The following is a 24,386-nucleotide window of genomic DNA, read 5'->3' on the forward strand; positions in this document are numbered from 1 at the left end:
CTGCACTCAATATGCCAGCAAATTTGGAAAACTCAGCAGTGGCCACAGGACTGGAAAAGGTCAGTTTTCATTTCAATCCCAAAGAAAGGCAATGCCAAAGAAAGCTCAAACTATGCAAAATTGCCCTCATCTCACACGCTAGTACAGAGAAGGCAATGGCAACCCACTCCAGTACTCTTGCCTGGAAAATCCCATGGACGGCGGAGCCTGATAGGCTGCAGTCCACAGGGTCATGAAGAGTCAGACACTTACTGAGCAACTTCACTTTCACTTTTCACTTTCATGCATTGGAGAAGGAAATGGCAACCCATTCCAATGTTCTTGCCTAGAGAATCCCAGGGATGGCGGAGCCTGGTGGGCTGCCGTCAGTGGGGTCACACAGAGTCGGACACGACTGAAGCGACTTAGCAGCAGCATGTGCTAGTAAAGTAATGCTCAAAATTCTCCAAGCCAGGCTTCAGCAATATGTGAACCGTGAACTTCCAGATGTTCAAGCTGGTTTTAGAAAAGGCAGAGGAACCAGAGATCAAATTGCCAACATCCGCTGGATCATGGAAAAAGCAAGAGAGTTCCAGAAAAACATCTATTTCTGCTTTATTGACTATGCCAAAGCCTTTGACTGTGTGGATCACAATAAACTATGGAAAATTCTGCAAGAGATAGGAATACCAGACCGCCTGACCTGCCTTTTTGGAAACCTGTATGCAGGTCAGGAAGCAACAGTTAGAACTGGACATCTAACAACAGACTGGTCCAAATAGGAAAAGGAGTACGTCAAGGCTGTATATTGTCACCCTGCTTATTTAACTTCTATGCATAATACATCATGAGAAACACTGGGCTGGAAGAAGCACAAGCTGGAATCAAGATTGCCGGGAGAAATATCAATCACCTCAGATATGCAGATGACACCACCCTGATGGCAGAAAGTGAAGAGGAACTAAAAAGCCTCTTGATGAAAGTGAAAGAGGAGAGTGAAAAAGTTGGCTTAAAGCTCAACGTTCAGAAAACTAAGATCATAGCATCTGGTCCTATCAGTTCATGGAAAATAGATGGGGAAACAGTGGAAACAGTGTCAGACTTTATTTTTGGGGGCTCCAAAATCACTGCAGATGGTGATTGCAGCCATGAAATTAAAAGACACTTACTTCTTGGAAGGAAAGTTATGACCAACCTAGATGGCATATTCAAAAGCAGAGACATTACTTTGCCAACAAAGGTCCATCTAGTCAAGGCTATGGTTTTTCCAGTAGTCATGTATGGATGTGAGAGTTGGACTGTGAAAAAATCTGAGCACCAAAGAATTGATGCTTTTGAACTGTGGTGTTGGGGAAGACTCTTGAGAGTCCCTTGGACTGCAAGGAGATCCAACCAGTGCATTCTAAAGTAGGTCAGCCCTGGGTGTTCTTTGGAAGGAACGTTGCTAAAGCTGAAACTCCAATACTTTGGCCACCTCATGCGAAGAGTTGACTCATTGGAAAAGACTTTGATTCTTGGAGGGTTTGAGGGCAGGAGGAGAAGGGGACTACAGAGGATGAGACGGCTGGATGGCATCACCAACTCGAAGGACATGAGTCTGAGTGAACTCCGGGAGTTGGTGATGGACAGGGAGGCCTGGCATGCTGCGATTCATGGGGTCACAAAGAGTCGTACACAACTAAGCAACTGATCTGAACTGAAATGATATACTTTTAAAAAATTTTCCTCTGAGCATTTAATCTAGTATTCTCATTTTGTCCTGCCACTTAGATTTTATCTGTATGAGATGCCATGGGAAGTGTTAAAATATGTTCTTCTTCTTGCATTTTTTCTGTGTGTAGTCACTAGCCTGTATGTAGTACAATAACTGAAGGTAACAACCTAGTTCTTCTTGACTTATCTCTTTCTTTCATCTTCTGACTTTCATATATTTGTTTACCATGTCTTATAGAGTTTATTCTTAAATTTTTAAAATCTGTTCTTTCTCATTCATTTCTTCTGTTACTACTTTGATTCTAGTATTAACCTTTTGGCAACTAAATTATTGTCTGAAATATATGATCATTCTAGAAAGATTAGAAATTATAAACAAAATGAAGAGACTGAAATTTGCCTTATAATCTCTGCAGAATAAAATTATCACTAAATTATTCTTAGCCCAAAGAGTTAATACCTAGCACGCTATATTATTTTGTCAGTTCACTGAATACCATATTGTATAGAATTTTCCATGTTAATAAATGTACTTACACAAAGTAATCTTAAAGTTTGCTCATCTATCTCTGGATCTGATTCCTATAACACTTTCCTTTATCCCAGCCAGTTATGATTTCAAATATACATTAAGGAGACACAAATCTTTAATAATTTAGGTTATCTGATAATATCAAAGTGCTAGTAAATCAGCTTAAAAAAATGAGAAACACACAGGTTAAGTAAAGACTGCTCTAAGTAGAAAGAGAGATATTAAGGCACCAAAGAAAACATAAGAGGTTATATGAGACCTGAAAGGAGGATCACTAATGGCCCCTAAAGGGACAAAAGCATCAATTCTTTTTTTTTTCCACTCACTTTACACTGTGAGTACCATCATATATCGTTATTGGGCTATCCTTAGTGGTATGCTTCTAGTGGTATCTACCCATCATGTGATTCTGTTACCAACGCTCCTTTTTTTCTTAGACCCTCTTCTTGGCATAATTAATCAAAGGGAAGAGGAATTGAGCACAATTTCTAATCTATCACCTTCTGAATCCTGAACTTCAGCTGTACTGGTATACTCAAAGAATACTCATAATTGCTATGTACCTATGGATTTTAGGGCTCCCTTGTGGCTCAGATGGTAAAATGTCTGCTTGCAATGTGGGAGACCTGGGTTCAATCCCTGGGTTAGGAAGATCCCCTGGAGAAGGAAATGGCAACCCACTCTAGTACTCTTGCCTGGAAAATTCCACGGATGGAGGAGCCTGGTAGGCTACAGTACATGGGGTTGCAAAGAATTAAACACGACTGAGTGACTTCACTTACTTACTTACTTACATGGACTTCAAATTGACCTGTCTTATATCTATTTATGGCTATAAACCAGCTGTACTTGATACATCAGATAATTCTCTAAGATTCAGTATTAATGGTGAATAACATAAGAATAAAGAATGATTTGAAATAAGCTGAGGATTTTTAAAAAATTGTGTGTGGTCATCTAATTTATATGGCAGAACTTATATCTAGTCTGTACGGGGTCTAAATATTCATAATGAAAAAGAAAAGAGATGATATCTACTGTTGAGAGATGGAGTAGATGATCTTTCCCTTTTCTCTCCTACTATGTACATCTGAGATTTGTAGACATGATCTTATGTTTTATATGTGACCCTTGATTGAAAAGACAAACTGACTAGGAACCTTGGGATCCAAGGAACAAAGATGACATTTCTTGGGTTTTGTTTTTGCCTCATATATCCTAGGCTGAGTGATGAAGAATATCAATGGATGCAAGGGAAAAAATGAGGGCTGGGCAATAAGAGCCTGCTCCCTCTAACCAAAGGACCAGGATAATGGCAGTCTACCAAGACAAAACTTGTAGAAAGTGAGCACTTTAATCCAGCCAAACTGTAGAAGTCTTGCAAACAAGACTTGGGCTGCAGCCTGGACTTCTGTTCTCACCTGACAGTGAGACACCCTGCCTCTCCCTGATAGGGTGGTGTCAGGGAGGCCTAAGTAGGGAGTCAGGACTTTCACCATCAGCCAGTGGTAAGGAGGCCACAAACTCTACTTTCCCTCCATTCATGTGTCTGTTCCACACGTGAAAGGTGTGGTATATTCTGAATAAGCAAGTGTTCAAGGAGCAAACATCTGGTGCTTGTATGCAGGATAACGATCAGGAAAAAACTGAGCACATAGTGTGAGTTCCTTGTGATCTGAGGATGTGCCAGCAGTGATAAAAGGTTAAAGAATTAAAGAGTGAATCCTGGAGAAACCATGCATATTTACAAACACTGAATTTTTTGGAACCGGCTGCTGTTGTGATGGCAATGCCAAGGGAAAAAACACTTATCCCTGAACAATCTACCTTTGGTTTTTCCTCAGCAGTAAAACCCAGGTCCTCTTTTATCATATAAATATCATAAACTTTGGTTTTATAGTCTACTGATGTCATAGTCCAACCCTAGGGACTGAGTATAATTAAAAGGAGACGGTTTCTAATTTAAAATCCTTTATAGAGATTCTAAGTCTGCCATTCAAAATAAAAATCCACCTAAAACAATATTCAACAGTTTACTTTCTAGATAGCAATATCCTGGAGTTAATTTACTCTTAAAGTTAAGAAATGTTTTATGTGAATTAATTTCCTGGAGTCGCAGATAATGGAATTTTTAGTGAACTGACAGTGAGTTGTACTGAGATAGCCATGTTAGTAATTATGCAGTTTTGTTGTCATTGTTGTTAGAGAGATGGTACCAATAAATTGTAACTGTGGGTTCAACTACCACATGTGAATTAGTTTTTAACATTGTTCCATGACTGTAGTTTATCTCTCAAAATATTTGGAAGTACATAGTGCTGTTTGGGTTGCTGGGCAAAGCAAATATATTGGAATCCATAGAAATCATGAACTTTCTCTGGTTGATTCAGTGATGTCACCTTTATATAGGATGCATAAATTACTTTATAAGCCTCTAATATATTATGATCTAATAGCATAATTTCATATTTCAGGATCACTACTTGCTGGAAAGTAGTATGCGTTGTAAAGTCTGAAGTTAGTCTGGTGACTCAAGTTTCGAATATTTTAGTGTTTTAGCACCTTCACAGATGTGTGTTTTGTCTTCTGACATGTTTCTAACTGTCTGTCTAATGGCTGAACCTGATCCTGTTCATTGCTTTCCTCATGCTAGCAGTCACACACTTCTTTTCTTCACCTGATTTCTGAAAAATTATAATCTCAAGAGACAGCATTTTGTAACTTGTGAACAAACATAGAAGTTGAAAGGTTTCACTGAAGGGCTATTATTTACTTAGAGATTCATAGAAAAGAAACCACTTGAAAGATTTCTCCAAAAGTGGGAGTATTTGTGCTTATGTGTGTGAAGATAGAACCAATCTATAAATAATCTACAATCACTTTTCACTTTCATGCATTGGAGAAGGAAATGGCAACCCACTCCAGTGTTCTTGCCTAGAGAATCCCAGGGACGGCGGAGCCTGGTGGGCTGCCGTCTATGGGGTCGCACAGAGTTGGACACGACTGAAGCGACTTAGCAGCAGCAGCAGTGTTCTTTCTGATCCTTAACTATTGCATTTCTTATGTTTAAATATTTAAATATTTCAACTTGAAATCAATATGAATAGAGTTCCACAAATAAAAAAAATTTGTTTTTATCTAGAGATGTTGCTTAAGCTGTATCATGAGATGTAGCTTGTTAGACCTGTAGTTGTTGGAAAGCATATGTTATCCCTCTTTGACTTTACATTTCTGGCATGTTGAAGACTAACTTTTCCTCAGTGCTCTTGGATGTGAAAAAGGGTGCATTCAGTTAATATGTGTCACAGTCAATATCCTGAATATAATAACCAGGGCACAAATTTCAAAAGTGACTAAAACTTACTTGCCTTAATTACAAGCATATCAGTTACTCTTCAGATACATTTATTTCCAGCAAAAATAATTCTAAATTGCATAGTGATTATAATTCACTTGGTTGTATCCACTTTGGTGGTAATATATGCAAATATTTCTGTACTGTTACATTGACAGGCATCTTTTTTTCAACTTTTCTTTGAATTAATAAACTTTTAGAGCAGTTTTAGATTCACAGCAAAATCAAGCAGGAAATACAGAAAGTTCTCACATATTCTCTCCTTGAAACCTCCCTAACTAACAACATCTCATACCAGAGTGGTATGCTTGTTACAACTGATGAGACTACATTGACATGTCATTATCATCAAGAGTCCATAGTTTACATTAGGGTTCACTCTTGATGTTTCACATTCTATGAATTTTGACAAATGTCATAATGATGACATGTATCCACCAATGTAGTGCCTTACAAAAGAGTTTCACTGCCCTAGAAATTCTCTGCTCTGCCTATTCATCCCTCCCTCTTTCCAACCCCTGCCTGTCTTACCTTTGATCTGTTTACCCTGAACAGATAACATCTGTTGTCAAGTATATAAAACATATAAAATGTGCTTTTGAAAGGGATGTGAGCTATGCATTGATTCTGGTCTTGAAGTTCATGTGATGTTTTTTCTGCATGTGTGAATAATCATGGTAAGATATTATAGCCTAATTTGTGATAATTTTTTTTCTGAATTGAAATCATTTAGAAAATTCTGAAGTAATCCTTAGAGGATCTAAGGATAACAGATGGTTCTTTTCCAGTTTCACATTGAATAGGTTTGCAGTGAAGCTATTTAAAATTTAATTTACATTGGAAAGATTGTTGTGAATATTAAAACGATATGTTTTGAATTGGCCCCCCTCAAGAGCATAACTATGAAGAAGTTCTAATGACTTTTACCTACTGGTCTGTGATTTAGAGATACAGTATCATGTATGATTCTTGACCTTTAATATCCTAATTATTCTCTTGTTTATTACAGCTTTAGTAGAATTACTTGAAAAATTTGTACTTCATCTTTCTGAAAGCCCATCTGAATGCTACTTCCCTTCAGTGGAATATACAGGTACAATTTAAACATTTTGAATTTTGGAAAGTGCTTGGTATGCAAATAGATAATGTTTCATCAGTTCAGTTCAGTTCAGTTCAGTCGCTCAGTCCTGTCCAACTCTTTGTGACCCCATGAATCGCAGCATGCCAGGCCTCCCTGTCCATCACCAACTCCCGGAGTTCACTCAAACTCACATCCATCGAGTCGGTGATGCCATCCAGCCATCTCATCCTCTGTCGTCCCCTTCTCCTCCTGCCCCCAATCCCTCCCAGCATCAGAGTCTTTTCCAATGAGTCAGCTCATAGAAAAGTGTAATTAGATGCAAATATACACAAGGTTTTCCATCCTTAAAATCTCTCACTTTGTGTTATATACATTCCAGATATCTTCTGGTCTCTTCTGTGCAAATGTCTGGGTTTCCTTGTTACTTTCTAGCTTTTTTGTTGTTGTTGTTGTTAACTCTTTTTTTTTTTTTCTGTCTACCCATTGAAATTTATTTTTCCTTATGGTGGTATCTTCCATTCTTCAGTTTTATCCACTATCTCGTAGTGATCTCATCTGTTTGTACTGTTTTATTTTGCATACATTGATGACTTCTAAGTTTATCTCTTCTACTCAAATATCTATAAGCTTCATTCTCGTATTTCCAGATGCTTGATAGGTAAACATCACCTGAATGTGCTAAAGAACCCTCAGGCTCAAAATGTCCAACAAGAGCGTTACTTTATCATACCTCATTGAGAGACTTCCTCCATCTATACTATTTTGGTGGGCAGTGCAATCATCTGTCCATCTAAACCAGGTTCCCGCCTAGTCAGCAAACCATATTCTGTGTTCCTAATATATTTCAAACTTAAGCCCTTACTTCCGTCCCTCCTCCTCTTTATGTTAGTTTAAGCCACCGTTACTTTTTGCCTAGGTTATTGCAACAGGTTATTGTCTAGGTTATTGTCTTTACCTCATTTTTCTAATTGGAGTCTCATTTTTTTTCCAGAAGTATTCTTTATGTTGCTTTCAGAGTGACGTATGAAGTGTAAATCTGACCTGTTCATTCCTCTACCTTTTAGAAGTTTACCATTGACCACTGCGTACAGTTTAAGATTCTTATCATGACGCCCAAGGCCTTAGGTTACTCTTCTTTCTTCTCTAGCATCATCCCCTTTTCTCCATGCCTCATTTGTTTTTCAGAAACACTAAACTATTAGCAGCATTGCCAGCCTCACCTTCTCTTCTCCAGATACACATTCATTTATTCAGCAAATTGATATTTTCCTCTACAATATAATAAAATTGCTCAAAGCACTTGGGCACATCAGTGAACAAAAGAGAGAAAAAAGTCTTCCCTTGATAGAGTTTACCTTTCTGTTGGAAGATAGACAGTAGATAAGTAAAACATCCAGTATGTCAAGTGGTATGGTGGTAAGTGAGAAATACACAGCAGGGAAGGGAGGTTCAATGTTAAATAGTGTTTGGACCAGCAGAAGTTGGCAGCAAGATATATGAATGTTTTCAGGGGAAGAAAATTCCAGCAACTGACTAGGAAGGAGACTGGTATAGCTCAAAAAGAGTAAGGGGGAGAATTTTTGGTGTTGAAGTTAGAGAGGATGATATGTGGATGGGGGGCAGATGGGGGCACACTGCATACCTTGTGGGATCTTAGTCCTGACCAGGCACTGAATCTGTGCCTTCAGCAATGAAAGCACAGTCCTGACCACTGGACTTCTGGGGAAATCCCTGATAGAGGGATTTTAAAGTTATTGCAGAATCTTGAACATAGGAGTGACATCCTCAGATTTACATTTTTAAAATATTACTGTGGCTGCTGTATTGGGAAAAGACTGAAGAACAAGGAAGATGAGTTAGGAGGCTATTGAAAAGATAATGATGAAAATTGGCAATGGCTTGGATGAGGATGTCAGTGGAGCTGGTCAAAAGTACTTGGATTCTAGCTCAGACAGTAAAGCGTACACCTGCAATGCAGGAGACCCAGGTTCAATCCCTGAATCAGGAAGATCCCTTGGAGAAGGAAATGGCAACCCACTCCAGTATTCTTGCCTGGAGAATCCCGTGGACAGAGGAGCCTAGTGGGCTACAGTCCATGGGGTCGCAAAAAGTCAGACACGACTGAGTGACTAACATACACACACACACACACACACACATATTCTAGGTATATTTTAAAAATAGGACCAACAGAATAGGCTAACAGACTGAAGATGGAGTGAGAAAGAGGGGAGTCAAAGACCTAAGTTATTGATCTGAGCCACTGGAAGGGTGGATTATCAAACACAGATAGAGAAGAATGCGTGAAGAATAAGGTTCAGAGAGGAGATTAGGAGTTTGCTTTTATGTTATATTTTGAATACTTGTTACACATTTAAGTAGACATACTCTGTACATGTTGGCTGTTTGAATCTGGAATTTAAGGGGAAGGTATGGGTTGAAAATACCAATTACTAAATCTTCAGCTTACTGTATAAAGCTAATACACATCTCTTTGTCCTGTTTTTCTCATATTCTGACTTAATGTCTAATCCTTCATGTGGCAGCACACTCCTGTAGGGTAGTTTCTGTGTCTTACTGGTCTTGTCCTCTGCACCTAGAGTAACAGTGTCAGTAATTGTTTGACAAATAAAGGAAAGAATGGAATGAAGGATAAGAGCTTTATATACTGTGTCAATGCATTTGATTTACTCTGTTGCTTATTAAAAATGAAAACGTTTAAGATTTCAGACCAGAAGCTTTACTTGATTCATCTGTAGTTTAGAATGATTAATTTAGTAACTATGTAAAGGATGAGGTAGAGAGAAGAACTGAAATTTCCCAAAGGTGAATATCCAGTAAGTGAAGACACTGTGAAGAAAGCAGAGAGATAGCCTAGATTCACAGTAATAGATCATCAGGGGATATTGCGCCTCTTCCTCATAAGAGTAACATGACTTTTCTGTTTGCTGAAGAAACCATCCTTCAAATATGCATTTATTCAAGTTAGACATAATGTTTCAAATCTCCATAGAAAGAAAGAAAATTTTAAAGATATATTCTCAGTCTGGGTTACTTATTTTTTTTTAATTGTGTTATTCATCACTGCCCAAACACACCCTGTGCATTCGTATCATTGAACCTGTTGTGCTGCTAGTGTTCATTCTGGATAAACTTCTTTCTTCCTCATGACATCCATGTGGTAATGGCCAACTACTGTAAAGTCACAGCTAGAATGTCACCTTCCCTCTTACTCTCAATCATAAGTCCCTCCTCTGTGCTCCTATTGCATTCATCTTAAACTACCAATTTGATATTTATCACATTGTGCTTCCCTGGTGGCTCAGTTGGTAAAGAAGCCACCTGCAATGCAGGAGACCCGGATTTGCTCCCTGAGTTGGAGAGATCCCCTGGAGAAAGGAATGGCAACCCACTCCAGTATTCTCGCCTGGAGAATCCCATGGACAGAGGAGCCTGGTGGGCTACAGTCCATGGAGTAGCAAAAAGTCGGACACGACTAAACAACTGAACACATATGGCTAATTTAAATTATTTCATTAGTCTCAAATGCCTCTTTCTCTTTAATATAGCTTTTGAGATATTTTGTTAGATTAATTATTCATACCATTAAATAACATCAATGTTCACACAGTACATCTGTATAACAATTCTAAATCTGTTGGGATTTACAAGTACACATATATGTAATTAAATCATAGTGACATCTAATGCAGATTTGGGAAAGGGATAAAAGTGATCATAAGAAAATGAAAGCAAAGAAATGAGAGGAAAACACAAGGTAGAATAAAACAGAAATTAAGGTAGATGAAGAGAATTGATAACTTGAGTTCTGCTTGTGAGTAGAATAATGCACTGAGGCATCTGATGTGCATTATATTGTTCAACCCTGTAACTACCCTTGAACAACATGATTTTGAACTGTGGAGGTTCAGCATGCAGATTTTTTTTCCCCAATAAATACCTACTACAGTACCACCAAATCCATGGTTTGCTGAATCCATGGATGTAGAGCTGAGGATATGGAAGGCCAGTTGTAAAGTTATACTTGAATTTTTTACCTGCTGCATGGGGTTGGCTCCCTAACCCTTGCATTGTTCAAGGGTCAGCTGTACTCTCTGAGAGCAGGTGTATAATCATCACATTTAAAAATCGGGAAACGGAGATTCAGAGGGAAGAAATTAGGGCTAATGAAGAAAATTTTGAAGAAAAGCATCTGTGAAGAAATTATAACTTTATGAACAAACCTGAAAAAGTATGTGAAAAAACATACAGAGATTAATGATCAAGTTTGTAAGAGAGGAAATAAGTAAGAAGTGGTAATCATGGAAATTTGAATGCCAGAGGGGCTATCTTCAGTAATATAATCTTCAAATTCTACAGCTCTCTTTGGTACATTGTTCTGTTGGGTTATATGTTCTGTAGATAATCTAAAATTAACATTATGTCGTGTGTGTTATCTAAATATTCAACAAGGCTGATTGCTCAGTGTGCGTGCATTTACTACCCTGTGTTACATTTCTGAATTATGATGAGGAGATCTCAGATGTTAGCTTTACTGAATGTATTATCTAGGCCGTTGTTGTTTAGTCACTAAGTTATGTCCAACTCTCTGTGACCCCATGGACTGTAGCCCACCAGGCTCCTCTGTCCATGAGATTTCCCAGGCAAGAATACTGGAGTGAGTTGCCATTTCCTGCTCCAGGGGATCTTCCTGACCCAGGGATGGAACCTGTGTCTCCTGCATTGCAGGCAGATTCTTTACCACTGAGCTACTGGGGAAGCCTATCATCTAGGCAGATAAACCCTGAATGTGAATTTAAATTCTTAAAAGGCTCCAGGTAAACAACTATCCAATAGTGTTTTAGAGAATGAATGAAAATAAAGTGGCTTCCTGTTGATTGATTACTGTTTATTATTATGATATGGGCTAAGTTTGTTGCTAGTATTGTTTTCTTCTCATGGCTTTAGATATCCTCGTCCTTTATCATTAATTTTTTGGCTAGTGAAACAATGGTTTGCAATTACAAAATTTTATTCTATTTACTTTAAGTAAACAAAAACCATGTTTTGATATAAAAGATGTTTCAAAGCAGACGCTGGATAGATCTATTTAGTGTTTTTTCATGTTTCTTGAAATGAGAAATTGATTGGCTTTTTAAAAATGACAGCTTGCTAAACCCTAAGGTAGCTGAAATTAGAATAACACAGTCATCCATCTGTTGTTAGCTCCCTCAGGATTTCAATCCATTATAAAATTTGCAAATCTGGAAAAACCAGATTAGTTTGGCTGTTTATCCCCTTAAAGAAAGAGGAGAGAACAAACAGATAAAGTTCTGCACACTCGCAGTTTGTTACTCCACGCAGGTGCCTCTCCGAGTCCTAACAGACGTTAACTGTTTGTCAGCTCATTTTCTAGAACGTGTTGGAGATTTTTCCTCTATAATTGCTTCTTTAAAATGATAAATTAAGTAATCCTTTCAGGGTGGTAAATATTTCAATTTTATCCTTTTTCTCTTTATGTTAAACAAAATTTTGGAAAAATATCAGGGAACTTTGCATTGTTTCACCTTTCCATTATTAAAATATTTTTACATTTATTATATACAGTTAAATGTCCATTATACTTTCTTTTGATATTCAGCAAATATGCTCTTTTCTGTCTTACTTTTATGGAGGATATTTGTGAGTATGCTAGATAGTCGCAAGGAGGTATATAATATGAATGACCCTGTCCACAAGGAGGGGGGAAATAGAGCATGTATCTAAAATGATGAATTAAATTAATTTGCAGCACATGGTAAATAGAAAGTAAAGAAATGGAAAACTGACATTTCTCAGCTGGCTACTTTGTTTCAGGCAATGTGCTAGAACGGTTAAGTTAGCTTTTTGAATTGAGATATTTTCAAATGAGGGATTGTGTGGTAATGCCATAGGTATTCAGTGGAGAGTGATCAGTGTTGACTAATATCATAGTGGAAGATTAAAGGAAAAAACAATGATAGAACTGCCTCCTGGGCTATGACAGCTGAAAGAAATAGGAAAGGGGAAGAATCTTGCAGGCAAGGGCAATTGTGTAATCAATGGCATGGAAAAAAATAATACTTTTTTCCAAATAATGCTGACTATATAAGTTGGGCTTTCCTGGTAGCTCAGTAGTAAAGAATCCGCCTGCAGTGCAGGAGCCACAGGAGACACGGGTTCAGTCCCTGGATGGGGAAGATCCCCTGGACAAGGGCATGGCAATCCACTCCAGTATCTCGCCTGGAGAATCACCATGGACAGGGCCTGGTCATCTACAGTCCATGGGGTTGCAAGAGTCGGACATGACTGAAGTGATCACACATAAGTTAGGAGACTTAGATACTTACACTAGCTTACTGGTCATAAGAAATTAAATTTTATGGCAGTAAAAACTGAATAAAATGGATAGATAGCAACCCCATATTTAAAAAGAAGGTACAGAACCTTCAGGCTTATTTTGGGTAAGGAAGAAGGCAGGAGGAAATGGACTGGTTGGTTTCTTTAGAAGTAAAAGTTTTCTGGCTCTGCTACTGATATAACAGGACTTTCAGGAGAGTCAGTAAACAGTCACACTGTAACAGCTCTTCTAATACTGTATTTGTCATCCAGTGGAGATATGCTTTACTCTGCTGAAAATTCATTTGCTGCTGTTGCTGCTAAGTCGCTTCAGTCATGTCCAACTCTGTGTGACCCCATAGACGGGAGCCCACCAGGCTCCTCTGTCCTTGGGATTCTCCAGGCAAGAATACTGGAGTGGGTTGCCATTTCCTTCTCCAGCGCATGCATGCATGTTAAGTTGCTTCTCTTGTATCCAACTCTGTGCGACCCTATGGACAGCAGCCCATCAGGCTCCTATGTCCACGGGATTCTCTAGGCAAGAATATTGCAGTGGGTTGCCATTTCCTTCTCCAGAAAATTTGTTTAGTTTCTCACTATTAGCCAAGTGCCAGCAAAATAGATTTAATTTCTTCTACTCCTGCTCTGTGCTAGCTTTCTATATTAAAAGTAGAACAGTATGTATTACCACAGTGAGTAATTTCAGTCAACATTAAGTTAATTTTTTCAACTCATTTTGTTCTGAGATTATTATATTTATAATTAAAATGATTGGTTATTGTAAATAGTTAATGCTGAGAATGAATTAGGCATTGATGAGTAAGTAGGGCAAATCTGATGCTATAGGTGTCATTGGTTGATTGACCTTTATTCAATAACTTTGTTATGCTTCGCAGTGACTCTGGGAATGGGAGTTATATTATCCTTTTGTTTCTTGATTTCAATATACAGAAAAAAATATGTTAAATTCTATTTGCATCTCCACCTTGCGTCTTGTTTGATATGTAAAGCACAGTTTTTGTTGTACATTGGATGTTTGTTTATTCATTCAACTCCTCATTCATCCTCTTGGTGTTTATTAAGCAGCATATCACTTATTGCTATGTATCGCACACTTTTATCCACATTTCAGTAAAGCACTGGTTGCCAGCAGTGTTTCAGGGTCCCCTGAATACATGTATTTTATCATTGAATTTCAGTTAATCATTTTGCTCCATTTTATTTCTGAAGATTTTAATTCCTGCTTCATAAATCGCATTTAGTCCAAGTTAAGTGTAACAAAAGATTATTTCACTCAACTTTTGTGGCCCAAGATCCATTTCTGCTTGTCAGGTTGTCATACTGTATGTCAAATACAAATTAAAATTGAAGCTTCTTTTTAGATATATACCCATAAACCATTTTCTGACTGACATCCTACTAAAGGAAACATTCAGTGGAATTTTATTCACTCTGAAGTCACCTAAATCTTTATCATCCTAGTAATTTTTTGAGTGGATATGTGATTTTTGTTTTGGTATACTTAATAACTCATATATTCTCCTTTAAAAATCTTTTTGGAGATTTAACCAGTACCTTCCTTAAAATAAAATTTGTGTAGCAACCTATGACTGTCCAATTGAAACTATCTCTAAAGTTCTGTTTTACTTCTTTAAGTGTGTATTTCAACTCAGTGCATAGAAGTAAGCTGTAGAGGTCCATCTACCAGCACCATGATGGTTATAAGTAGCAAGGGATTCTTAGCTATATAAACTGTAGCTTAATTGCTATCATTATGAAATTTAGCAATATTGCTAAGACTGTATTGTGATCAAAATAAGTATAAGTCAGATGTAGCTTATCAAGAAATTGGCACTTATTTTTAAAAATTGTTATTTTTGTCCAAGGGACTCTCAAGAGTCTTCTCCAACGCCACAGTTCAAAAGCATCAATTCTTCACGCTCAGCTTTCTTCACAGTCCAACTCTTACATCCATACATGACCGTTGGTAAAACCATAGCCTTGACTAGATGGACCTTTGTTGGCAAAGTAATGTCTCTGCTTTTCTGAATATGCTATCTAGGTTGGTCATAACTTTCCTTCCAAGGAGAAAGCATCTTTTAATTTCATGGCTGCAATCACCATCTGCAGTGATTTTGGAGCCCAAAAAATAAAGTCTGACACTGTTTCCACTGTTTCCCCATCTATTTGCCATGAAGTGATGGGACCAGATGCCATGATCTTATTTTTCTGAATGTTGAGCTTTAAGCCAACTTTTTCACTCTCCTCTTTCACTTTCATCAAGAGGCTTTTTAGTTCCTCTTCACTTTCTGCCATAAGGGTGGTGTCATCTGCATATCTGAGGTGATTGATATTTCTTCTGGCAATCTTGATTCCAGCTTGTGCTTCCTGCAGCCCAGCATTTCTCATGATGTACTCTGCATATAAGTTAAATAAGCAGGGTGACAATATACAGCCTTAACGTACTCCCTTTCCTATTTGGAACCAGTCTGTTGTTCCATGTCCAGTTCTAACTGTTGCTTCCTGACCTGCATGTAGGTTTCTCAAGAGGCAGATCAGGTGGTCTGGTATTCTCATCTCTTGCAGAATTTTCCACAGTTTATTGTGATCCACACAGTCAAAGACTTTCGCATAGTCAATAAAGCAGAAATAGACGTTTTTCTGAAACTCTTGCTTTTTCGATGATTCAGCAGATGTTGGCAATTTGATCTCTGGTTCCTCTGCTTTTTCTAAAACCAACTTGAACATCTGTAAGTTCACGGTTCACATATTGCTGAAGCCTGGCTTGGGGCATAGCCCTGTAATTAATGCAGAGCATTGTCGGTGAATACGATCTTCACTCTTGTTTCAAAAACCTGTAGAAAACATTGAGTAGTCTTCCTTGCTCAGCCTCTTGCTAGAAGAAGTGCAGAAGTGGTATCCTTCTTCCCTAGATGCAGAGGTTCATCTTCCAGCACCATAACGGTTATAAGTAGCAAGGGATTCTTAGCTATATAAACTGTAGCTTAATTGCTATCATTATGAAATTTAGCAATATTGCTAAGACTGTATTCTGATCAAAATAAGTGTAAGTCAGATGTAGCTTATCAAGAAATTAACAGACACTTATTTTTTAAAATTGTTATTTATTTTCGTTTAAGAAATTACCCCTCTAGACTAGGTAGTTGACCAACCAGTCTGGTTTGCCCAGGAGTGTGAGAGGTTCCTTGGAGAAGGCAATGGCACCCCACTCCAGTACTCTTGCCTGGAAAATCCCATGGACAGAGGTGCCTGGTAGGCTGCAGTCCATGGGGTCGCGAAGAGTCGGACACGACTGAGCGACTTCAATTTCACTTTTCCCTTTCATGCATTGGAGAAGGAAATGGCAACCCAATCCAGTGTTCTGGCCTGGAGAATCCCAGGGATGGGAGAGCCTGGTGGGCTGCCATCTATGGGCTCGCACAGAGTCGGACACGACTAAAGCGACTTAGCAGCAGCAGTGGGAAGTTCCTAAGGGCTTGAGACTTTAAGTACTAAATCCATGCAAGTCCTTGGCAAACTAGAAGTAGGTTACCCTTACCAGGAGTGCAGAAAGATGAATTATTATTGCTTTAAAGAGTAGATATTCAATAACAGTGATATTTAATTTATTCGTACCTATCTCTCTACCTCTTGTCTACCCATATTTGAAAATTCAGTTTGAATGCCACTTCTACCTAATCTCTTCCTCTTATGAATTCACATAATTCTTCACCTGTATCATTTTTGCTCCACTTTGCACTTTAAAACATCTTTATCTGAATTTTCTATATACAAATTTTATCTCTGACACTACATGGAAAGTTCTGTTAGGTCATGATGTATGATTTATCTTTTATCCCTTATAGATTCTAGCATGGTGCTCCACACCTACTTTATAAGAAGAGATTTATTAAACGTAAAGAATGAATTCATGAGTGAAATAGGTGTATTGTTAATATGAGATATACCAGTGTGTAATAGGAAAAAAAAAAACTGCCAATACAGAATTCAGAAAACCTAGATCTGTCACTAGGTAAATTGGTGATTCTTAGCAGTTCCCTTATTTATATGTGTGTGTGTGTGTGTGTGTGTGTGCGTGTGCATGTGCGCACACCCATGTGTGTACACACTACAGTTTTGTCAGCCCAAAACTGAAAGTTTCAGCTAGACCCTCCTTGCTGTCTAGTGATGCTATTGACTCTTCAGTCATCCAGTGTTGTCAAAGACCAGTCCAAACCTTCAGCCTGTCCTGTGGTCAGTCCTCTCTACTGTACACCCCCTTTTTCACTTTTGGAAGATGACCACAATTTGTACTCTGTCACGATATCTACATGCAGGAATAAACTTGTTCAGTCCACCTTTGTAAACTGCTGTACATTTTAAGTAGAATAATACCAATTATTCCTTTCTGACACTGACCATTTAAATATTTCAGATGTAAACAGCCATACTTACCTATGTTTGTAATTCAGAATCTTATATATGCATTGCTTGATGAAAATACAATATTCTAGACCATTTTTGTGTTATGACTTTTGTATTTGGAGAACCAAGTAAAAGTAGATTGCTTGAAAATTATGATTATTTGTTTTGTATTTAATATATTTTTAAATGCTTTTTTGTAGGAGAAAAAAACTGTTTCATAAAAGGTTTCCTGTTAATTTTTTTGAAAAATGTAACTGACAGCTCTTACAAGAACAGGATTTATCAGTGTGTTTTGAAGATTCACATTAAAATATGTAAAAATATTGCTTTCATCAATTTTCAATTAAAATGTGATTATTATGCAGACTTTTATACGTTTTTACAACCCAGTATTCTATTGTTTTTAGCTACTGATGCAAATGTGAAGAATGAAAATCTTTCATCTGTGCAACAGCTTGGCATTAAAATGACTGTCAGGTATATTATAGGGAAATATCTTCCTGTGCATTTCTAGAATTTGTTTTTGTCTAGCTAATATGTGCTTAATATTATTTAAGTTAACAATCAACTATTTTGTGTAGTTTAAATACAGAGTTTATCATTCAGAAAATGATAACTTTGTTTTGAGAATATTGGCACTTTGTTATTATTTCAGAGGCTAATTACAGCATATTTAAGTCTCTATGATGATCAGATTTTTTTCCAAAAAAACATTTTAAGTATCAGCACATTGGTAGCACAGTCATACCATTTGCTAAAATATGATTAATTTTTATTTTCAGGCTATAACTATAGTTAATGAGTATAAAAGTATCTTAATGATAGATGCATAAGTGAAAGCAGAATAAATAAATTATAGTAGTTTGAATTTTTCATACTCAAATTATAATTTTCAAAAGAAATGGACAAGCTAAACAGACTGGGTGTTAAGGTATGAGCCCTTCATTATTAAATGGGGATCTTGACAGGCCCATTCTATCTGTTCTGTTGGATCATCTTCAGAATTAAGTATAAAGAAGATGCATGTGAAAGTTTTTTAAAAAGACTGTAAATCCATAGCATTATAATAAAATCTATGATAGTGATTCTAGCACATCCACCTATATCACATAGGGTATATAACCCACTGATTATGTTTTGTGACCCTATACCTGCCTTTTATACTGTAATGACCTATTTCCATTCTAAAATGGAATCCATAGATAATATGAGCAAGCTAGTCACATATTTTTTTTAATTCAGCTTGATGTCTTATTGTTAAGACATAAATGGAAAGTGACTTATAATAAGTTGTTTGTATACAGCTACAGTATGAGACGTAGCTGGCACCTATGAATCATTGTAGCTGTGGGGCAGCTACAAATGGAGATGGATTTTATTTTGGTGTTTCAAATATTACAAGAGGGTTGCCACTAGCAAAGTGACTTTGCAAAATGATGAACAGTCTTAGGAAGGCTTCAGGCAAAGCATAGGAACTATCTTTCCCTAACTTACACTTGGTTTAGTTCAGTGTATAATAAATAAGACTAATATATTATGATTTTATATGAAGCTCAATTAATTTCAGATAATTATAGATAAAATTTTCATCTATACAAATAATAGGTAGGGCATTTATAAGTTGTTACTGTGCAGGGCTGACTGTCCCATGTCTAACCTCCTGATGCTCACTCATCAAGTATCAGTGGTCCTCCAGTCACTGTGGCAAATGAAAACACTCCCATAAACTTCCAAAACAGTGCCATGCTCATGTAGAATCACTGGACTAAATGAACCCTCAAATTGCTTCTAGACTTAGCATTCTGTCAAGCTAGCCTGTCAGCATTCCATGTTGTAGATTAAATTCAAGGAAAAGTGCTTATATTCTACTACTCATCTATAGTATCTGTGTTTTATTCTTTCATTACTACTTCCTTTTCCTTTAAAGTTATTGTATTTACCAGATGAATACTGCAAATTCTGATATATCATGATTATCAGGTACGTATATGGGTGTTATTCTTTCATGAGTGCTCTGTATAATAGTTATGCCAAAGGTAGAAATTTGAAAACTTAAAACTATGAGATCTCAAGAGAACTACAGTTTGATGAATTTTAAAAAATGAATTTACTGTGCAAGGCTTGACATTTTTCATTTTGTATGTTTTCTGGACATTTAATTTAGGTATGGCAAGTTCCTCAACCTGTTAAAAGATGGTGCAGAAAATGATCTTACCTTGGTTTTAAAGCATTGTGAGAGATTCCTGAAACAGCAGCAAGCTTCTATAAAATCTTCTCTTCATATCCTTTGTAAATGACTGACAGTACTTTAACTCTCTTCATATGCTTTTCAGAATTCTTGGACGGAATACTTTAAAACTTTTGTAGGAAAATAATACTTAAACCTATATTAGTGATTTGCTATATCTTTATAGTATTTGATTCTATTATTTTAAATAGGTACTTTATTAGATTGAGTAGTAATTATTAAATTCAACCGTATTAGTTAAATCTTGAGTAATTAGTTATTAGAACATATTTTCGGGTATATATAGAGAAACTTTAAAATAGGTTTAGTAAATCAAAATAATTGACTCAGAGGATAAAGCGTCTGCCTGCAATGCAGGGGACCCTGGTTCGATCCCTGGGTTGGGAAGATCCCCTGGAGAAGGAAATGGCAACCCACTCCAGTATTCTTGCCTGGAGAATCCCATGGACAGAGGAGCCTGGCGGGCTACAGTCCACAGGGTCGCAAAGAATCGGACACGACTGAGCAACTTCACACAGACACAGAATGAGAATAAAATATCCATTTATTTTATTTGTATTGGTTATCTTTCAGAAATAGAGTTTGACTTCAAGAAAAAAGTTTATACAAGTCATTTGCATTACTGAATTCTAAAAATATGTGGGCTTTTTAAATACTTGATTATGCTAATAATTTGACAGATAACCTAATCTAGAGAAAGGATGGTACTGTTGTGTTAATGACTTGAACAGTGTGTTTCCACAAAGCGTATAGTTTCTTCCTCTTGTTGCTGGTGATTTTGGCCTCCCCTGGACATGTCAACAAATAGTATATTAAAATAGTTACTGTGCAAGTAGTTTTTTTATTAATAAAGTTTAATTTTAGAATCTGCCTACCAATATAGGAGGCACAAGAGATGCAGGTTTGATCCCTGGGTTGGGAAGATCTACTGGAAAAGGAAATGGCAAAAGAGGAGCCTGGCATTCTACAGTCCATCGGACTGGCAAAGAGTCAAACACAACTGAGCATGCACACAGGCGTTTACATCAATAGCTTATAAGCTGGTTGAAGACAAAATGAGGGCTAACTATCGTTAATATCTTTCTTGATAGAGATTCTGGAAATGAGTATTTATGGAGTTCTAGTATTTCACCATGTAAGATAAAATATTATAGAAGTTCCTTAACTGTGCTTTTCAGTCTGCTTGCAGAGGAATTACACTAGCCATGACTGGTTTGTATCTTCTTTGTTCATAATAATGTTGGGTGACAAAGACAAAACATTCCAATTTCTTCAGCAATTCTCCAGGCTTCTGACTTCAGCTTTCCTTTGGTTGCCAAGACTACATATTTCTGTAAGACCTTTCAGTCTGTTTTATAGGAATGTTTTAAATTTTAAGGAAAATCCTCTTTAGATTCAATAGGATCTTATTATTTTATTTGTAGAGTGTGTTATATACTCTATTCATTTTCTGTCTGAATGCAGTTTTGAGTGATTCATTTTGAAGATACACATTTGGTATTTTCTCAAATACTTGCTGTGTTACCTAATGATAACTGAATGAAGGATTAATAATAATAGGTGCATTATTAAATTTTAAACTTGTCATTTAATTGGAAAATTCCATATATAAATAGAAAACCTTTGAATGACTATTTTTATTGTTGCTTTGTTATAATCTCTGGTTAAATTATAGTATAAGAAAATAATATGTTAGTTGAAATTGTATCCATATTGTATAGAGGAAAAGCATACTAATTTTATATACATTTTGGCAATCTATGATGAGTTTTGATTAAGATATTATAGTGTATTTTTTTATTTAAAGATTTTACTAGTTCTCTGGGATCCAAGTTTAGTTTAGAGGTAAGTATATCCCTAATTTATTCATGATTCTGCATTTTGTTTTACTTACTTACTGCATTTAAGACCTCCAACTTGGGGAAAGTGTCCATTATAAGCCATGCTAGTGCTTTTCATGACAGACTGAACTTGGACAGCGGAGTCACACAGTACCCAAGAATAAGGGTACTAGAGAGTTAAGGGGACTAGAGAGTATCTATGTCAAGTTAAATGAAAGCATTTATTACATGTTCTTAAAATAAGTATTTGTGATAAAGAAAATAAACACAAAGCACCAAGGAATACATTAAATGTTAAAATTTTATAATTTATGTCTGAAATAGCTATATGCAATTCCTGAATAAGACATTCTCCTGCTTGTACTTAACTGTGTCTAGAAATTTGCTCACATAAAAGGAGGAACCAAAGACAAAAGAGTATGTACTAGCTTTTCTTCAATCAGTGGAACAATTTTCCTTCTGTTAACCAGAATTTGGACAATTCTTTAAATTGTACATGAAGATTTAGAATATCTGCTTTGATAAGAATTTGATAAGAATGCTTATCAAAAGAGTTTTTACCTTACATTTGTAAATGAGAGAAAAATTTTTAAGTCCATCACACACTTTCATGTCAAGTCTTTTGAAAAGATACTGACATGCCACTAGTTTTAAGTATTCTACTTTAGGGTTCAGATTGTGACCCTGCCAGACATCACCAGTGAACTGCTGTTAACTATAATTTTATAAAGTTGCATTTCTGCTTTGACTCTTTAAACCTTTTTTCTGACATATTATTTTACTTTTAACACGAGTGATGTTGTCTAATAGCATTTCTTCCCCTAAAACTGAAATCAGGCAGTACTCTAATTGCTTTGAGTTTATTAGATTAACCATTTTGATAGCATCATTTGATAATGGAATGGAGTGACATTACTCAGGGGTTTTAGAATGAACTCAATGTAAAGCTTTATACTTTTCTGTTAGTGCAGCTATATCGTCAGTGAAGACTCATGTAATGCCTTCTTTAGTATCATTTTTTTCTTTTCAACTATAGATATACCAAGTTGAATATTTTATTACCAGTAGTTTGTTTTCCTGTCTTTGTAAAGCAAATAACATTCTGCTAACATTGCTCTTCCAGGATTCTGTCTAGAACTCTTAGCTAAGTGCAGTTACTAATGTCTGTATAATCACCACTCCATAGTTTAAATGTTTTTTTATTTAAACTTTTCATTTAATCTTTTGTTTTTTTTTTGTTTTTTTTTTTTTTTGCTGTGTCACTTTACTTGTTAGTGCCTACGGTAGAAGATTTAATATATTACTTTAAAAGTGGCCCTTTTCTACTATATTTGTTCCATTGGTTCTAAGCATTACACTGACACTTTCTATGCAGGTTGACAAAATATGCAAATCTGCATTTGCCAAAAGACATGTTAAAGACACTAGCTTTAGCCATTAATAGCACAGACTTTTCCACCATCTTTAGCACAATACCATGTTAATGTAATTAACCTCAAAAAGCTTCAGCCTGTTTGCCCTGAACCCCATTCCCATGTTCTATTTTTTCTTTTCCTTTTGTTCCATGGTCTATATTGATTCCAAATATGCTCCTTAATTTATGTATTTATTTATTACTTACACACTTAAATGTAATCTCTCTGGGGCAAGGTTTTATCCACTGACATGCCCCACCATAATTATTCAGTAAATATGGTGAATGTATGAATTAATATTTAGATAGATATGTGTAAAATTCATACTTTAATTGAAGAAAGTAGGGAAAACTACTAGGTCATTCAAGTCCCTTATGATTATACAGTTGAAGTGACAAATAGATTCAAGGGATTATATATAATAGAGTGCCTGAAGAACTATGGACAGAGATTCATAATATTGTACAGGAAATGGTGGCCAAACCATCCCCAAGAAAAAGAAATGCAATAAGGCAAAATGGTTGTCTGAAGAAGCCTTAAAAATCACTAAGAAAAGAAGTAAAAGGCGAAGGAGAAAAGGAAAGATATACCCATCTGAATGCAGAGCTCCAAAGAATAGCAAGGAGAGATAAGAAAGCCTTCCTCAGCGATCAGTGCAAAGAAATAGAGGAAAACAATAGAATGGGAAAGACTAGAGATCTCGTTAAGAAAATGAGAGATACCAAGGGAACATTTCATGCCAAGATGAGCCCAGTAAATGGCACAAATGGTGTGGACCTAACAGAAGCAGAAGATATTAAGAGGTGGCAAGAATACACAGAAGAACTGTACAAAAAAGATCTTATTGACCTGGATAAACATGGTGTGATCACTCACCTAGAGCCAGACATTTGGAGTGTGAAGTCAAGTGAGCCTTTAGAAGCATTACTGCATACAAAGCTAGTAGAGGTGATGGAATTCCATCTGAGCTATTTTAAACCCTAAAAGATGATGCTGTTAAAGCGCTGCATTCAATATGCCGGCAAATTTAAAAAAATCAGCAATGGCCACAGGACTGGAAAAGGTCAGTTTTCATTCCAATCCCAAAGGAGGGCAATGCCAAAGAATGTTCAAACGGCCGTACAGTTATGCTCATTTCACATGCTAGCAGGGTAATGCTCAAAATCCTTCAAGCTAGGCTTCATCAATATGTGAACTGATAAATTGCAGATGTAAAGCTGGATTTAGAAAAGGCAGAGGAACCAGAGATCAAATTGTCAACATCCGTTGGATTATAGAAAAAATAAGGGAATTCCAGAAAAACATCTCCTCTGCTTCATTGATGACGCTAAAGCCTTTGACTTTGTGAATCACAACAAACTGTGGAAAATTCTTAAAGAGATGGGAATACCAGACCACTTTACCTGTCTTGAGAAACCTGTATGCAAGTCAAAAAGCAAT

General features: G+C 36.6%; 1 protein-coding gene across 7 annotated transcripts in view; it reads left to right on the forward strand.

Annotated features, from left to right (window-relative positions):
- The window catches only part of TBC1D32 (TBC1 domain family member 32), a 206,220-nt gene that overhangs the window by 152,134 nt on the left and 29,700 nt on the right, over positions 1–24,386 (forward strand). For 6 of the 7 annotated variants that reach the window (XM_070795892.1, XM_070795889.1, XM_070795890.1 and 3 more), the window contains 4 exons: positions 6,589–6,672; positions 17,850–17,919; positions 19,607–19,722; positions 20,869–21,023. In XM_070795892.1, coding sequence (XP_070651993.1) covers positions 6,589–6,672; positions 17,850–17,919; positions 19,607–19,722; positions 20,869–21,023 — 425 coding nt within the window. The remainder of the gene's footprint in view (positions 1–6,588; positions 6,673–17,849; positions 17,920–19,606; positions 19,723–20,868; positions 21,024–24,386) is intronic. The other variant, XM_070795891.1, reaches the window with a different exon arrangement.

This window comes from Bos indicus, chromosome 9, assembly GCF_029378745.1.
Source record: "Bos indicus isolate NIAB-ARS_2022 breed Sahiwal x Tharparkar chromosome 9, NIAB-ARS_B.indTharparkar_mat_pri_1.0, whole genome shotgun sequence".
Classification (NCBI taxonomy): Eukaryota; Metazoa; Chordata; class Mammalia; order Artiodactyla; family Bovidae; genus Bos; species Bos indicus.